At 35.3% G+C, this 17,428-nt stretch overlaps 1 protein-coding gene across 7 annotated transcripts in view; it reads right to left on the reverse strand.

Annotated features, from left to right (window-relative positions):
* The window catches only part of SMARCA1 (SWI/SNF related, matrix associated, actin dependent regulator of chromatin, subfamily a, member 1), a 73,211-nt gene that overhangs the window by 42,942 nt on the left and 12,841 nt on the right, over positions 1-17,428 (reverse strand). For 5 of the 7 annotated variants that reach the window (XM_059157453.1, XM_059157446.1, XM_059157450.1 and 2 more), the window contains exons 7-13: positions 14,242-14,397; positions 12,732-12,863; positions 11,639-11,707; positions 7,326-7,435; positions 5,124-5,350; positions 4,101-4,222; positions 829-864 (exon numbers count right to left, since the gene is read on the reverse strand). In XM_059157453.1, coding sequence (XP_059013436.1) covers positions 829-864; positions 4,101-4,222; positions 5,124-5,350; positions 7,326-7,435; positions 11,639-11,707; positions 12,732-12,863; positions 14,242-14,397 — 852 coding nt within the window. The remainder of the gene's footprint in view (positions 1-828; positions 865-4,100; positions 4,223-5,123; positions 5,351-7,325; positions 7,436-11,638; positions 11,708-12,731; positions 12,864-14,241; positions 14,398-17,428) is intronic. The other 2 variants (XM_059157447.1, XM_059157452.1) reach the window with 1 other exon arrangement.

Consider the following 17,428-nt stretch of genomic DNA (forward strand, 5'->3'; position numbering starts at 1 on the left):
TTATGCTATTCTTCCATCTCAAAAACTTAAGCATATATCTATATACTATACTGTGTGACTTGCTGTAGAAATTATATTACATAAAGTTCCTAATATTTAGAAGCTTACATCAATAGAGACAAACTGAGAACAATCGCATAGACAAATTTAACTAGGCAAGCAATAAATCATTTAAATTATTTAAAGCAACAACAGTGAAAATATTTTGAGGGAGAGCTGAAAAATATCTAGAAGATAAAATGTCAGCTAACTCAACTTCATTCCCATTAGTTTACAAAGTATTAACAAAGAAGGTATAGTTTGGAAGACCAACCGAGAAAGAAAAATGTTCAGAAATGTGAATGAGAGAACTGGATAAAGGGGAGGTTAAGCGGATTTATTTCCATATGATGACAAGAGGCAAACAGGAAAGTAATGAAGAAATTCAATAAGGTAATCCAGGGAAATTTAGTAAAGAGTCTTAAAATTAATGGGATGTTAATATCCTTACTATATAAAGAGCTCATACAAATTAATTAGAAAGAAACACTAAGACCCCAATAAAAGAATGAACAAAAAAATAGGAAAAAAAGAACAGACAATTCACAGAAGAACAAATACGAATGGCTAATAAATACAAAAATAATGTTCAATCTCACTAGTAATCAAATAAATGTAAATTAAAACATAATACCATTTTTTGAAGATTAAAAAATTATAATACTCAATGTTGACGAGGGGGCGGTGAGACGGGCACTCTCATACATTGCTGCAGGGAATGGAAATTGGTACAACCTTTCTGGAAAGCAATTTGGCAATATGCATCAAGAGTCTTAAAAATGTTCATACCCTTTGACCCAGTAATTCCACTTCTAGGAATTTATCCTAAGGAAATAATCAGAAATGTGCACAAAGATTTATGTATAAGGACTTTCACTTTACCATTATTTATAATAGTGAAAAATTGGAAACAACCTAAATGATCAACAATTGGGAGACAAATTATTTATAGTATGTCCACTGGATGTAATATATTTAAATTATTTTTACAATAAATTTTATTATTGGTATAGGAAAGAACAACATAATGCCGAGTAAAAATGTTACCAAACTTTACATATAGTATATATAATATAATATCAGCTTACTTATATAAATTATATATACAAAAATAGATTGGCCAGAAATACTTTTATTTTGCAAATTTCCTTCAGTAATCATATGTTACTTTTATGATCAGAAAATACAGGAAGTCAAATTTTTAATGAATGGAATGGCATGGTCGAAAGTTGCAGCAGAGAAGGTGACACTGCCACAGTCCATATAGCATGTAGAGGGCACAGTACAGAAAGCAGCATGGTGTAGTGAGAGGCAATTTGGTGTAGAGGAAATAGCAAAAACCTGGTGTTAATCATTACCATTTATTATATATGTGTTTCTAAGCAAGCTTTTAACCTCTCTGAGACAGTTTCAAGTAGAAAAAAATACTAGTAAATTATACTTTACTGAGCTGCTAGGAGAATTCAATTGGAACTATACATTGCCTAGCTTAGAGTCATTGCTTGACAAATGTTAGATCCTTTCTCTATAAAAGTGAGGAAGCCAATTAAGTAAAGGTTATAGGAACTGAGTCAGAGGATGACGAGAGACTCAGCCAGCTGAATTTAGCTGTAGCAATGAAGAAAGGGCAAATCTGAGAACTACTGAAAAGGAACTGCTGGCAAATAATTAGATTAAGGAATCAAATGTGGCTTCCCCTTCTTAATAGGAAAATAGACAAAATGACTATGTGGACAAAAGTATAATGGAAAAGTGGGGCATTTCAAAAAAAAAAAAAAGGAAGAATGAACAAAAGAAAGAAAATAAAATAACAGCTCTGACTTTGCTGTACCTAAAGTTAACATATTTAATTCAATATCTCTGAAGGGAGAAATTATTTGAAATTTTAAGAAACCAGAAAAATTTGGGTATAATTTGGTGAAGTCCACATTGCTCATAAGCAGGGAGATCAGTCAGAAATGTAAATTGGCTATTTGAGGTCAGAAAGCACCTACTTTTCTGCCTTAGTAACATCTTCATTCCAGGAAAAAGGGTCATTTTGAATACCACTGTATGGCTTGTGCTTAATGTGGATTTGGAGAAACCCATTCTGAAGAATAAATTAGCAAAAGCCAATCAAGCTTCAAGTTACGATTTTAGAAAAAGTGAACTATTATAGAGCAGGAACCAGTGTAAAGTTTGAAACACCCCCTATTTGTAAACGTTATCAAAAATATTTCCCTAGGGCACCTGGGTGGCTCAGTTGTTAAGCATCTGCCTTGGGCTCAGGTCATGATCCCAGGATCCTGGGATCAAGCCCCGCATCAGGCTTCATGCTCAGCAGGAAGACTGCTTCTCCCTCTCCCACTCCACCTACTTGTGTTCCCTCTCTTGCTGTGTGTGTGTGTCTCTCTCTCTGTCAAATAAATAAATAAAATCTTAAAAAAAAATTTCCCCAAAATGGGTAGCAGGGAAACCCTTAGTATGAAAAGTGCCTGTATGCCTGCTATGGACCTTATCCTATACTATAACCAAGCTTCAATAAGGAAGCACACAAGGGACAGAGTGCTCACTGAAGTTAGAGAAGGACAGGGACATGGACTAAGTCTGCAGCCTGAAATGGGGCCCTAAAGCTGAGAGGTAAAAGGCCTGTGTGCAATTTCATGACATGCAGTATATTCTAAACTACAGTTTAAAAACTGCATTCAGCAGGGCACCTGGGTGGCTCAGTTGGTTGGACAACTGCCTTCGGCTCAGGTCATGATCCTGGAGTCCGGGGATCGAGTCCCACATCGGACTCCCAGCTCCATGGGGAGTCTGCTTCTCCCTCTGACCTTCTCCTCGCTCATGTTCTCTCTCAGTCTCTCTCTCAAATAAATAAATAAAATCTTTAAAAAAAAAAAAAACTGCATTCAGGGGCACCTGGGTGGCTCAGTGGGTTAAGCCTCTGCCTTCAGCTCAGGTCATGATCCCAGGGTTCTAGGATCGAGCCCCGCATCGGGCTCTCTGCTCAGCAGGGAGCCTGCTTCCCTTCCTCTCTCTGCCTGTCTCTCTGTCTACTTGTGATCTCTGTCAAATAAATAAATAAAATCTTTTTAAAAATTTTTAAAAATAAAAAAAATTAAAACTGCATTCATATCTATTATACCCAACAATCCTCACAATATTGTCAAAAAAGAAGCCTAGATAATAAAGATACTAAGGCTCAGAGAATTAAATAGCTTGCATATACTACAAAGTGGTAGAGCTGGTACTGAAATTTAGGTCTTCTGAAACCAAGTTCAATGCATTTTCCACTATACCAGGAAATCACAATATTTGCCCAGAGCATGAGGATAGACTTAAAAGAGAGACCAAAGACAGAGCCTTGAAGGACCACAGAAAAGTGAAGCTAAATTAGCAAAGCCCTCCCCCCAAAAAAGTATTTAACATTAGACCCGTGACATTCGTGAGGGATAATCTAAAGATCTGTAAGAACTCCCAAATTTGAGAAAGACACTGGGTGCTAGCTAGGATTCCTCACTGGCTAAGTAACTCAGTCCTATACACCAGCCTTTTGGTATTCCAAGATACAAATGCATGATAAGCACCTATACCTATGTTGTCCAATTTCGGTTTTACAAAAATCTAACACTGAGATTATTTCCTTTACAAATTATTGTTTCATGAGTCTTTATGGTTGCTCATAAACTGGAAAAATCTCAACTGTTAAACTCCACAAATGGCGAGGGTCTACTGTAGGAAGCAAATCAAGAAAAGAAAATGGAAGAATCAGAGATTACATAGTAGAATGAGAAACAGTAACCAGAAGGTCAGAGATAGCAGTAGTTAGAAGAGTTAAGGGTGTAATGGTATAGTATCATTTAGATAAGGATGTCTTTGAAGACCTTGAAAAGGATGCTTTGTAAAGAGTCAGTATAATGCAAGCCAAACTGAAGATCTGAGAGAGACAGAGAGGTGTTAGGGAGAAATTCAACACACCTAGCTCTTTTATTAAAAGGCCAAAGTTCAAAACTATGTAATGATGAGAAACATGGCTTAACTTAACTCTGATTTTTGAAGTTTTATTTTCTTTTCCTCACCTCTCTTTCTTCATGTGGGGTTTGTCCATCCAGTCGACAATACTCATAACCACGCCACATACAATAATCCTCCAAAATGTCCAGCAAGCGAGTCATCTGGCTAAAAATGAGAACCCTTGAACCTAAAACATTTCCCCCAAAAAAGCAAGTTATTCAACTTGTATAAAAACTAATTTGAAAATTACAAACACATAAGCAAACGTCACATGTAATATAAATATATAGTACATGAACACTTCATGAAACACATACACATACACCTTCGAGGAAAGCTCTACAGAATTCTACATTGCTAAGTTATGCATGTTTAAGGATTTCAAAACCTTCCACACGTACTGAGATGATTTAAAGTCTGCCTTTTCTCTGTCCTGAGGATGTGATCGGGACACACAACCTTTTACTAGACTACTGCAATAGTCTCCCAACTAGTCTCCTGTTTCTCAACTCTCATCCTCAGTAGAAGTCCTGTACTGCTTCAAAGGTTCTCCTCCAAACATACAAGTCTGATTGTGTCAGCTGACACAGCAAAATCTTCTATAACAAACCTTCCTCCCCACCTTCTAAACAGTCCACACTTTAAAGCATGTTGAAAAGGCCTTTCATAATCTGGCTCCATCCAGCTTTCCAGATTCATCAACTGCCACTCTACCCCAAATACTGTAAACTCTGCATTCCCTTTTTTCATGCTTCTGTTTCATTGTCCTGTGAAATGCTTCCCTCTCATTCTTCCCGTGATTTACTCCTAGACATTCTCCCAGGCTCACTACAAATGTCGCTTTTTTGAAGATTTCCCCAACTCTCAGTTTCTCAACATATGGCACTTATCACAATGAACTACAACTGTTCCTCCTCACTACACTGTGAGTTTGTCCAAGGCCAAGACGATTCCTAGCAGATAGTAAGTACTCAATATTTGCTGAAGGAGTGAATGAATCAATGAATGATGATATGGAAAATGTTATTCATACACAAGGCACTAATATAAAAAGTCATTTCATGTTAATGTATAGATTTGTAACTCACCCTGTTCTTTGAGTTTGGCCAACAGTTTATCAAGAACTACCATTTTACCACTGTTGCTGACAATGTGCTCATCAGTGGTATAAGGTGGACCAGGTTCAGCACCATCGAACAAATAAGGATGGTTACAACACTTCCGAAGCTGCATCAGAATGTTTAAGAGTCGCATCTTGTCCATCTTGCCAGCAGAGTTTAACACATCAATATCTTTCATCAGGATTTTTGTATACCTAAAATTTTTAACTATAATTAATCATTTATTATATGTAGTTGATGAATCACTAAATTCTACTGCTGAAACCAATATTATACTATATATTAACCAATAGGAATTTAAATAAAAATTTGAAAAGAAAAAGTAAAAAATAGTTTTGGTGAACATGTGGTGAAATAGGAAGATCTTATAAACTGACATGGATATGTTAGTACACTCTTTCTGAAGGGCAATTTGACAAGATAGATAAAAAGTTTTAAAATGTGAATATTCTACATCTGCAACTTTGTCCTTTGTAGATAGCAATATAAGTGGAATAATGTTCATCACAGCACTGTTTGTAATACTAAAAGTTACAGCAATCTAAAAAAAGTTCAGTGACATCAAGCAACATGCTTTTGGTGATCAGCATAGAGTCCTATCTAGGATAAACAACAAATTCAACTTTGAGACTAAATCTGATCAGCAAAACTAAGAAACTCTTGAACATTTTAACTTGTATGTTGCCTACAAACCTGTTTCTTCCTGCTTTAGTCATTGCTACAAATTGCTATCAACTGATTAACTATTCAGATAACCATATCTGATAATTAATTATTCAATAAATAAATATTTGCTGAAAGTTGGCATCCAACTTTTACTTGTTTGAACTAAAAACAATCACAATTTCTTATACCTAATTTTTATAAGGCATTTTTTTCTGATCCATAAACATTTTTCATTCTCTTTTGTTGACCTTTACCCAGGTAAAAATAGACCTATGTATCCACCTGAACAGTGATTAATATTTAATTATAATAACTGCCAACTTGTATTGAATGAAAGTGCCAGGTACCATGTGAAGGGCTTTATATAAATCATCTTGTTAAATCTTCACAACAACTCCCAGGTATGTACTAGAATCACTCCTACTTTATGAATGGAAATTCAGGCAGTAGTAAGAGAAGGAAAAAAAAAAACCTACTCAGGGCCACAGAAAGGGAAAAAGTCAGAGTTTGATCTTATATCTGAATTTAGAGAAATATACTCTTCACCACCATCCTATACTGGTTTCAATAGTAGAGAAGTCATTACATATTATAAGTGATCTAATTTTGTTTATATCAGCAACATTTTTCTTCTTTTTTTTTAAGTAGGCTCCATGCCCAACACAGTACTTGAACTCATGACTCTGAAATCAAGACCTGAGCTGAGATCAAGAGTCAGATGCCTAACCAACTGAGTCACCCAGGTGCCCCACAACATTTTGCTTCTTTTAGCAGCATTATTACATAAGCATGTCTAATTTAGGGTTCTTTGTATCTTCTCTTGTCATTTTCCTGCTTTGCCTGTATTTATCAAACCAATTCAGCATCTATTTTTATAATATCTACAATCACTACTCTCACCCATCTTACTGATGTTTATTATTATGGTTATTACTACTTACACTGATGGAAAAAGCAATACCAAAAAAATGCGCAAGTGACATTAGCCTCTTTAATCCTAACATTGACTCGACAAACTAAGTACTATTATCCCCATTTTATAGAAGGGAAACTGAAGTTATATAATTTACCCAAGCTAAATAGCTACAAAGGGGCAAAGTATGTGATTCAAATACAGGTCTTATAATTAACGAGGGCATGTGATATAATGAGAACTGGGTATTGTATAAGACTGATTAATCACTGACCTCTACCTCTGAAACCAATAACATTTAATTAATTAAATTTAAATTAAAAATTACTTTAAAAAAACAAATTACAGTTCTATAGACTCAAAGCCCATGCTCCTTCCCAAAGGCTAAATAAAATGAATGTTTTTGGTGAATACCAATTTTTTATCAAAATATTTGAACTACTTAACTTGTTATTCAAATAGAAAATGTAAATTTTGATCTAAAGGCACAACTAAAATTTCTTTTAAATTTAGCTTTGGAGAAAGCTACAAAGCTAGATTTTAATAAATCTTTACACATAAATGAATTCCTTGGAAATAAAATAGCTTACCATTCTCGTTGCATTTTACTCAGTCCCAAGTAAATCTTTATTTCTTTTTTAGGAGGCAGGCTCTTCTCTACATCAGTTTTTATACGACGTAACAAAAATGGTTTTAAAACCTAAAAAAGTGATAGTTTTTATAAAAGTTTGTAAGATATTTAATATTTAAACCACAGCACCCTAATGCAAAATTTACTTCCCAGTGCATAACCTGAAAAACACTATCAATACCAGTTGCCAATTTTCTCAATAAAAAAGAACAAATGGCCCATTAAAAAATCAGAACAGGGGCCCTAAATTAGATATTCATAATTTGATGGCACAAAATACATTAAAATGTAAGACAACAAGATAATTAACTATTGAATAAGCATGAAAGCATCTTTTTTTTAAAAAAAAAGGTTACTGCCATACAACATTTGCTTCTTTATTCTGTATAGAAATATTTTTTTTAAGATTTTATTTATTTATTTGACAGAGATCACAAGTAGGCAGAGAGGCAGGCAGAGAGAGAGAGAGGAGGAAGCAGGCTCCCTGCAAAGCAGAGAGCCCAACATGGGGCTCGATCCCAGGACCCTGGGATCATGACCTGAGCTGAAGGCAGAGGCTTTAACCCACTGAGCCACCCAGGTGCCCCTCTGTATAGAAATAATTTTGATGGTAACAGAAATTTTTCCAGAAAAGACATCCAGATGACCAACAGACACATGAAGAAAAGATGCTCAACATCACTCATAATCAGGGAAAGGCAAATCAAAATTGCAATGAGATATCACCTTACATCTATCAGAATGGCTAGTATCAAAAAAACAAGAAATATTAAGAGCTGGCAAGGATGTGGAGAAAAGAAACCCTCATACACTGTTGGAAAAAAAATTGGTGCAGATACTGTGGAAAACAGTGTGGAGGTTCCTCAAAAAAATAAAAATAGAAATACCATGTGATCCAGTAATTCCACTCCTGGGTATTTACCCATAGAAAAAGAAACCACTAATTTGAAAACATATATGCACCCCTATGTTTATTGTAGCATTATTTATAATAACCAAGATACAGAAGCAACACCTAAGTATCCATTGACAGATAAATAGATAAAGAAGATATGGTCTCTATATATATACGTGTGTATACATATATTCATACATACACACATGTATATGTATGTATACATGTGTATATATGTGTGTATGAATATATATTATATATACACACATTACATACACACACACACACACACACAATGGAATGTTACTCAGCCATAAAAAGGATGAGATCTTGCCATTTGTAACGACATGAATGGACCCAGAAGGTATTACACTAAGTGAAACAATAATATTTTTGAATCTTAGAGGAAATCTAAGTCAGAGTACGGATCAGAGAGTCTCTAGAAGTGAGATAAAAATGCAGGCCATTTCAAAATAGTTAAACATATGATTTAAGAGATAATGGTTCAGTATTAAGGAAGATATGGATGACTAGAGAAAAAAGATGAAATAATCAGTATATACCTGCGAGACAAATTCTATCACAGGAAAATAATAGAGCTACCATCACCGGTAGAGTATGTGCAGTGTGGCAGACGGTGCACTATGAACTTTACAATCCAGAGTACTAAATCCTTACAATAAATCTTTAAGGGAAATGTGATTATTTTTTTTAAGATTTTATTTATTTATTTTAGAGGGAGAAAGAGAGAGCACAAGCAAGGGAAGGGGCAGAGGAAGAGGTAGAGAATCTCAAGCAGACTCTGCATTCAGTGAGGAGCCCAAAGTGGGGCTCAGTCTCACAACCCTGAGATCATGACCTGAGCTGAAACCAAGAGCCAAATGCCCAAATGACTGAGCCACCCAGGCACCCTTCAATTTTATTAATTTAACTGAAGTCATTTTGCTAGTAAGTGGTAGAAGTCAAATTCAAATCAGATCAAACCGATTCTACAAACAGCTCAGTCCCTGGTTAGCCGTTGTAAGCATGGACAAGTTCCTTAACTTTTCTGAGTCTGTTTCCTAATCCATTCATTAGAAAAAATTATGGTATATGTCTATTACAAGCATTTTAAAATGAGGATAATGATACCTATTTCCAAAGCTGCCATGAAAATTTATAGTAGTATTTGTGTAGAGCTTAACCACAGTAGACGTTAGTAAACAGTAGCCACTACTATTAGAGATCTATGGGAGGTAAGGAAAAGGAAAGAGTGAAAGACAACTTCTGATCTCTGGTTTGAGCCTCCTAAAATTGTCCAAGAGAGATTCCTTATGAGTTAAACTGCCTGTGAGACATTTAGAGAGAAAGACTTAGAAGGCAGTAGGATATACAGGAACTAGACAAGAAATAATGGAAAGATAAATTTGGGAGTTATAAGTAGATAGGTGGTAGCTGTAACCATAGGAGTGGATCCCCAGGGAGAGCACATATGAAAAAGAAAGTCAAGGACAAAGCCCTACAAAACACTAACCTTTCAGGGGCAGACTGAGAAAGAAAAGCCCATAAAGAGGAATAATATGAGTGGCCAAAAAGGTAAGAGAAAATCCAAGAAGAGAATCTAATTCCTACCAGAAACCAGGTAGGAAAGGGTTTCATGCAGGAGTGGATAGAAGTGCTAACCAGTGCAGAGAAGCCAAAATACCTAGCAAAAAGTATACCCTGAATTCAGCAACCAGAAAATGATTAAAGACCTTCCAAGATAAGTTTCAGTTGTGTAGGATGGATAGAAGCCAGTGGTCAATGAGGCAAGAGTAAATAGGAGATTAGGTAGTGGAGATGGAGAAAATAAACCACTTCTTCAAGAAGCTTAGCTATCAAGGGAAGACACCAGAATCACAGCTAGAGACACACAGTGTGAAGAGAGTACTATTTTGTACATGCATGAGTGTGCGTGTGTATGGGTATGGGTTTGGATTATAACACAGCACATACTTGAGCATGTTTACATTTTAGTACAAAGAGTCAATATAGAGTGAAAGCTAGAAAAATCAGTCAGTAAAATGGATAAATTTTGGGGAAAGGTCCCATAAGGAAACAGGGAGAAATGAGATCCAGAGTTCATGTCGGAAGACTTAGCTAGTGACCAAAGAAAATACCTCTTCCCTTCGGAAAGAAGGTAACACAAAGGCATATATCCTTGGAAGGGGGATATCCTTGAAGGAGTTCCTACCTAGTAACTTTTCCTTTTTCTTTTTCTTTGAGAAAATAATGATGTAATTTACTGAAAATGGAGGGGGAGCAGAGAGTATCTGGGATAGAAGCCTTGGAGTGATTGGGAAAGGTCTGAAGCAGCTGTTACTGGAAATGGGAAAGAATGCTGTAGAAGGCCATGTTCAAGGATTGCTGACATCATCAAACACCACCTTATGTTATAGAACATGAAACTGGAGTTGTTCCAACATGTACAATTGTATATCTTTCTTTATCAGTGTTGAACAGCCCCAGTACAGAACAAGTCACTTTGCTAGTAAGTGGTAGAAGCAGAATCCTAACCCAGATTGACAAAGACATTGCAGTATTCTGGTTTCGGGCTTCCAGGAAGAAATGGCAGATGGACAAGAAAGTTTGGGAGTATTGGCAAAAGCATGGTTCCAGGGATAGAAAATGGACTCATTGTCTGATAGAGAAGAAAATAACAAAATAACAACAGGAGCACCTGACTCCCTCAGTTGGTGGAGTCTGCAACTCTTGATCTTGGGGTTGTGAGTTCAAGCCCTATGTTTAGTATAGAGATTACTTAAAAAGTAAAGTCTGAAATAAGGTGATGGATGAGAAAAAGCAGGGATCCAAGGACTGGAGGTCTCTGTAAGGTAATAGAATAAGTACAGAAGGGAGTAACATGCGTGAAAGAGCTAAAAAAAGGAGACAAGAAGTTGTTATCAAAGAATTGAAAACTGGTATTTAATGAATGTGAGGGGTGACCTGAAGAAGAGTGGATGACAGAGAAGAGGGTGGAAGGGGGATCTGCAAGATAACTTCACCTTAAAGGATAAGTTCTATACATGATGGTGAAGAACTAGTGGCTTACAAGTGGCACTGGGGAACTAGGAAAATACAGATGCCATCTTAAGCACCTGTGGGGTATGGGAATATGAACAGCCTCTACTGGAGAGGACCACATTATCCATGCAGAAGAGCTAAAGCAAAAAGGCTCTTTCCTAGACAGGCTAAAAAGAGAGCAGAGTTTATTTCCCAAAGAGGCTGTCAGAATGACTGTGAGGGAGACACAGTGAGACTGAGCCAGGAGGTAAACCTACAAGTTCAGATTCTATGGCAGTTTGTTTTCTAGCTTGGAATATATATTTAATTACTAAATTTTCTTGCCTATTACTTACTGCGTGAAGTCTTTCCACAAGTTTTTGATCACCAAGACAATTTTTAGTGTCAAACCAAGAGTCAAAGTCCTGTGGAAGAGTGAAAATACTGCAGTAAGCACACAGGTGGTTGGCTGGTTTTTTGTTTTTGTTTTTGTTTTTAAATAAACTCGATACTGTATAAATTCCTGTAAAATGACACAACAGTATTTAATTTTAAAAACACTTTCAAAAATACGTTTACTGTGATGGTCAATATTATTTATTTCTCAAAAATAGCTAAAATACTGAGGGAGTTAAAATTTGAACTCCACCAGCACTGTTTCCTTAAAATACTTTTATTAGGCTTCCGCATACCATAGTACCATTACATCTAGTTAAAAGTTACTGTATAGTGACTAACATGCCACAGTAATTTTTTAAAAAGAGTTTGGAGTAGAAGTAAGAATATAAAATTGAAGGCACATAATGACAACAAAAATTTTAAACAATAAAAATAAATCAAAGCAAGATAAGGTATATAAATCAATGGATAACAGAACTTGGTACTTTTTATTACCAATTAATATCAGTAATGAGGAAAATAAGGCTCCAAAGTCCTTACATCATTCAATTCAGTTTGCTGCACTAACTTAACCTTATTTTAATGATAAAAACAATGTAAATCACACATTTACAAAATATTGTTTTTTTGAATCACACATTAATTATGAGCTCTTTAGTACTCACCAAATGTTAATGACTACAATAATCAAAGACCATTTTAAAGACTCCACCTGCCAAACTAGTATATAAAAAGCCTTTCCAATTTAATTAAAAGAAAATTTTGAATTTACAATTATGAACTCAGCCTATCTCATTTCAGAAGTTGTGACAGTAGTGCAATATAGGCAAAGTTTAACAGGCAGAATAATCTCAAAGAAAAGAAATATTATTCCTCTAAATAACCCCATTTAAAATATTTGTGCTTAAGAATGCTTTTTTCTGAGAAAACTGAAACACACAAAGAATTAAAAATGAAAAAATTATAAATTTCAATCTACATTCTATGCTTTGAAAACAGAAGTCTATGAACATAAGAAAATTATATTTAAAACATATGACTTAAACTTACATCTGCAGAATTAAAGACATCAGGCAATAAAAAGTTGAGTAAAGCCCAGAGTTCATGCAGGTTATTCTGCAAAGGCGTTCCAGTTAGGAGCAAGCGGTTGGTTGACTTGAACTCACGAACAATCTCTGAAAGCTAGAAAAATAACAGTTATGTTAACATTACTTTATTTATTAGAATTCTCAAAATTCAGTTCTGTATCCAACCATGTTTTGAATAAAACAAAACTTGAACATTATTTTTCTATAGAAAAATATCCTAGCTCAGGTGACATTGCCATAATCAATCACAACTAAACAAAATATTCTAGGCATTTCTACACCTACAAGAATGCAAATCATAGTCTTACCTAAGACCCCTCCCTCACTTCAAAAAATGTATTTCTCCATTTTGGGTCCACAGAAACAGTCAAAACTCCATGGAATCCAGACTAGTCACTTGACACAATAATATCTCCTTCTCCCTGCCAATCATGTTCATCTACATACCTAGCCAAGTTCTAACTTGGCCTGGTGACAGTTTTTAAACACCAGAGCTGCACCCATTTTTCCTATCTTAGTTTAACTTTCTAAATATAAGACTATGAAAATCAAAGCACAAAAGCATAAAAGAACAACAACCTTATCAATAAAAAATGCACATTTTTATAACACTCAAACAATTATTCACTAACATGCATCTTTTTTTATTGGGTATTAGTTTCAATTTGAAATTAGTATCATCCACCTGGTGGTTTTCCTCCAGTTCTGTCCCTGTTTCTCCCAAAGTAGCCCAGTGATCCAAAGAGAGATTCATCGTAATAACTGATGCTTTTCCTACTGTTGATGGAGTTGAATGGCAAGAAATATTGATATTTTTCAAAATTAACACCATACTCGGGTGCCTGGGTGGCTCAGTGGTTGAGCCGCTGCCTTCGGCTCGGGTCATGATCTCAGGGTCCTGGGATCGAGTCCCGCATCGGGCTCTCTGCTCAGCAGGGAGCCTGCTTCCCTCTCTCTCTCTCTGCCTGCCTCTCTGTCTACTGTGATCTCTCTCTGTCAAATAAATAAATAAAATCTTTAAAAAAAAAAAAAAAAAAAAAAAAAAAAAAAAAAAAAATTAACACCATACTCTAATTCACAGAAATCAGATAACTCCACGAATGCTTTTTTCTAATCCTTATGAATACATATAAGCTGGTAGGCTCCTCAATAAAAGCCAAATCAATGCAAATAACTTTTGTACACCAAATATTACCAAAATACTAAAATACTGTATCACAACAGAGTTAGGCTGCAACAGATATAGCAAATGAACACTTAATTTTCTTTATATTAAAAACTGTGCTCAATCTTCATTTGCCTCATATTCAATAATTTAAACTTTAAAAAAAATTTTTAAAACTAACTTCATTCATATTCTGTGAATAAAATCACAATCTTCCAACCTTTTTTAATGCTGAATACACAGAAGCAAACAAACAGATATGGTAGTTAAAAGAAAACTTTAACAATGATATTGAAAACTGGCTTACCTTAGATTTTTCATTCTTTATTCTATGAGCCTCGTCAATGACTAGGTATCGCCAATGAAACTTTTTGAATACAGATTTTTCTTTAATTACCATCTCATAAGAAGTAACACAAACATCCCATTCTCCTGGCATCATTTCATCACGAATAAAAGCAGCCTAATGCAAAACAAAGTTCCTCATATTAAAACACACTGATAAGATGGTCACAGAATTAAAACATCAAGAGAATATTAATAATTCTAAGAGACTTGGGAATCATTTAGTCTCATCCATTTTAAAGATAGAAAAACCAAGGCCCAAAGACACATCTGTGGGCAATTATCTAGATGACATATTAATACATTCATTAACATTAATTAATAACTCATTAATATTAATCCATTCGTTAACAAAGGAAGCAAATGCTTCCCTAAAATGACTACAGCATATCCAATGAACCAGAGAAAATCTTATCACCAGAAGAGGACTACATTACTAAGCTCTCTTCATAAGACAGTCTAAAAAGAAATGGGCAAAGTAAACTGCCTTCTGAAAACCATGTTCTTACCAAGAGCCAAGCATTACCAACTATTACCAACACAGATTAACAAATGAAAGGAACTTAATATACATGAGTGATTTCAACATTTTGAAATCTCTTAATATGTTCCTTCCCTTTCTAGCAGGAATGAGTCACATATTTTGTTAAGGTTATGAAAGCCCATCAATGCTTTTGTGAACTTCCTGATGTTGTTTTGAGGCTACAGGTATGATTTTATAAAGGGGACTTGCTCTATCTAGTACAGGAGACTATTTAAAATAGTGATACTATTTAGAACTATTTTTAAATCTTTCCAGACAGTGGCCAAAATAGTAGCCAAGCTGACTGAGAGCATTTTCAACTTGTACAAACTGAATTCCAGATGTTACAGGTCAAAATAAAACCACAGAAGTTAACAGGGAGCAGCCAAATCTATATTGAGAAAGTTCTGATTAGTACTGTAAATCTGAAATTACAGTGCAAAAACAAAATAACTGTTCACTGCAAACTCATTATTTCATAAAGTCAGTTACACACCAAACACACTGTGGACTCATTCAACAAGTATTTACTGAATGCCCATATATATAAAAGAATCGCCTGGACTAAAGTAAAGAACAAAAAAAGGCCTTTCTAGAGGTCTAGGTTGCACTCTGGGAAGTGGTCATATTTAAAAAGGTAATTAAGACATTAGGGAACTGGGAGCAACATAGAGAGAACCAGGGTGCTAGACCGCTTTTAGTCTTGCCAACACTTTATCTTTCTTTGATTTTGCGAAACACTCAGTTTAATGGTTCCTCCTATAGTTTCATGAAAACATATGCATATTTTTAAATTAAATTACCCCTACTTTGAATTTGTGTGACAGAATATTTAGTATCATATAATCCAAAAGCTCTCTTTATAAGTGACAAAATTAAGGCCCTTCAAGAGTCACTCAACGTCACACAGTCAACGGCAACTCTCGAACTAAAACCAGATCTCCTGTTTCCATGTCCAAGATCTTTGATGACTCCGGAGTAGAAAAGGAAGGGGCCAAAACTCAAGTTAGGGGGTGTCTAGCTGGCTCAGTTGGTAGAGCATGCAACTCTTGATCTCAAGGTTATGAGATCAAGTCCCACACTGGAATGTGGAGCCTACTTAAAAAATATGTAAAAACCCTACTTGGGATTCATACCTCTATATACTTGAGGACTACATTAGCATCAAACTGGATCAACAGTATTACTAAGAATTACCCAACTCAATCAAATACCTGTTATAATCGACATCAAATTTTAATAAAATATTGACCTCATAAAATGTTTACAAAAGACCAGGAACTATAAAGACCCAATATATCTATCCCATATGGCACCAAGATTCAAAATCTATCTATAAGTAATAATCTGGATTTTCTCTATACATACTGACATCAATCTCTAAATGTTGAATATAGTACATTATTTATGTTATTAATAATTACCAGTTTACAAACTCTTTCGCCCATGGCCCAGAGTAAAATTATAGTTTAGGTTGCAATTCTTAAAAAAAGGAGCAGTACATATCCCCACCATGTGTGAAACACTGTGCCATTTTCCATTCTATTGTATCTCAATGTTTTAAAAAATTGTCACCACCAACATGAATTCCCGATATTAACAAGTAGCAATATGAAAAACACTGACTTTGAAGATTGGTTTTCAAGGTTAAAAAATTTTGAAGCTGCCAGTAAAATTCCAGTCTCCCCTGGGGTAGAGATAGGACAGTCACAAATTAAATACATCCACTCTTTCTTCAAAACACTCAGAGGTATTTCATGAAATCCTTGGATTCCATATAAGATAGTTGAAAACAACTGACAATTTTACTAAGACACATGAAAACACAAGCATAGCATATTTCCCTTTTGTTTATGATCTTCAAGAAATAATTTCAGCCAAAAATCAGTACTTTAGAAATGTAAAGTTTTATAAGGATTGGCATTACATCAAAGAACAGCAGTGAGAGGCACCTGAGTGTCTGCCTTTGGCTCAGGTTGAGATCTCCAGGTCCTGGGATAGAGCCTTGTTTCTGGCTCTCTACTCAGCAGGAAGTCTGCTTCTCTTACTCCCTCTCCCGCTGTCCCTCCCCCTGCCACTCCTGTTCTCTTTCTCTAATAAAGAATTTTTTTTTTTTTTTTTTAAGAAAAGAGGGTGACTGAGTGGCTCAGTTAGTTAAGCAACTGCCTTCGGCTCAGGTCATGATCCTGGAGTCCTGGGATCAAGTCCCACACGGACTCCCAGCTCCAAGGGAGTCTGCTTCTTCCTCTGACCTCCCCTCTCATGCTCTCTCTCACTGTCTCTCTCTCAAATAAATAAATAAAATCTTTAAAAGAATAGGAAAAAAGAACAGCAGTGATAAGAGCGAGCTCTGAGTGACTAATTCGCCACTGAAAAATATTAGGCATAGGGAAGAATCAGGCCTGTAATTCTAAATTTATGAGCTCATTATTTCAATATTTAAATTATTTATAAGTTAAATTTAAATAAATTTAAGTAATTTTTCTTCAAACAAAATGATAAGAATAAAATTACATAATTCATTATGTTACCATTCTTTTTTTTTAAAGATTTTATTTTTTATTTATTTGACAGACAGAGATCATGAGTATGCAGAGAGGCAGGCAGAGAGAGAGGAGGAAGCAGG

Source organism: Mustela lutreola, chromosome X (genome assembly GCF_030435805.1).
Source record: "Mustela lutreola isolate mMusLut2 chromosome X, mMusLut2.pri, whole genome shotgun sequence".
Lineage (NCBI taxonomy): Eukaryota > Metazoa > Chordata > Mammalia > Carnivora > Mustelidae > Mustela > Mustela lutreola.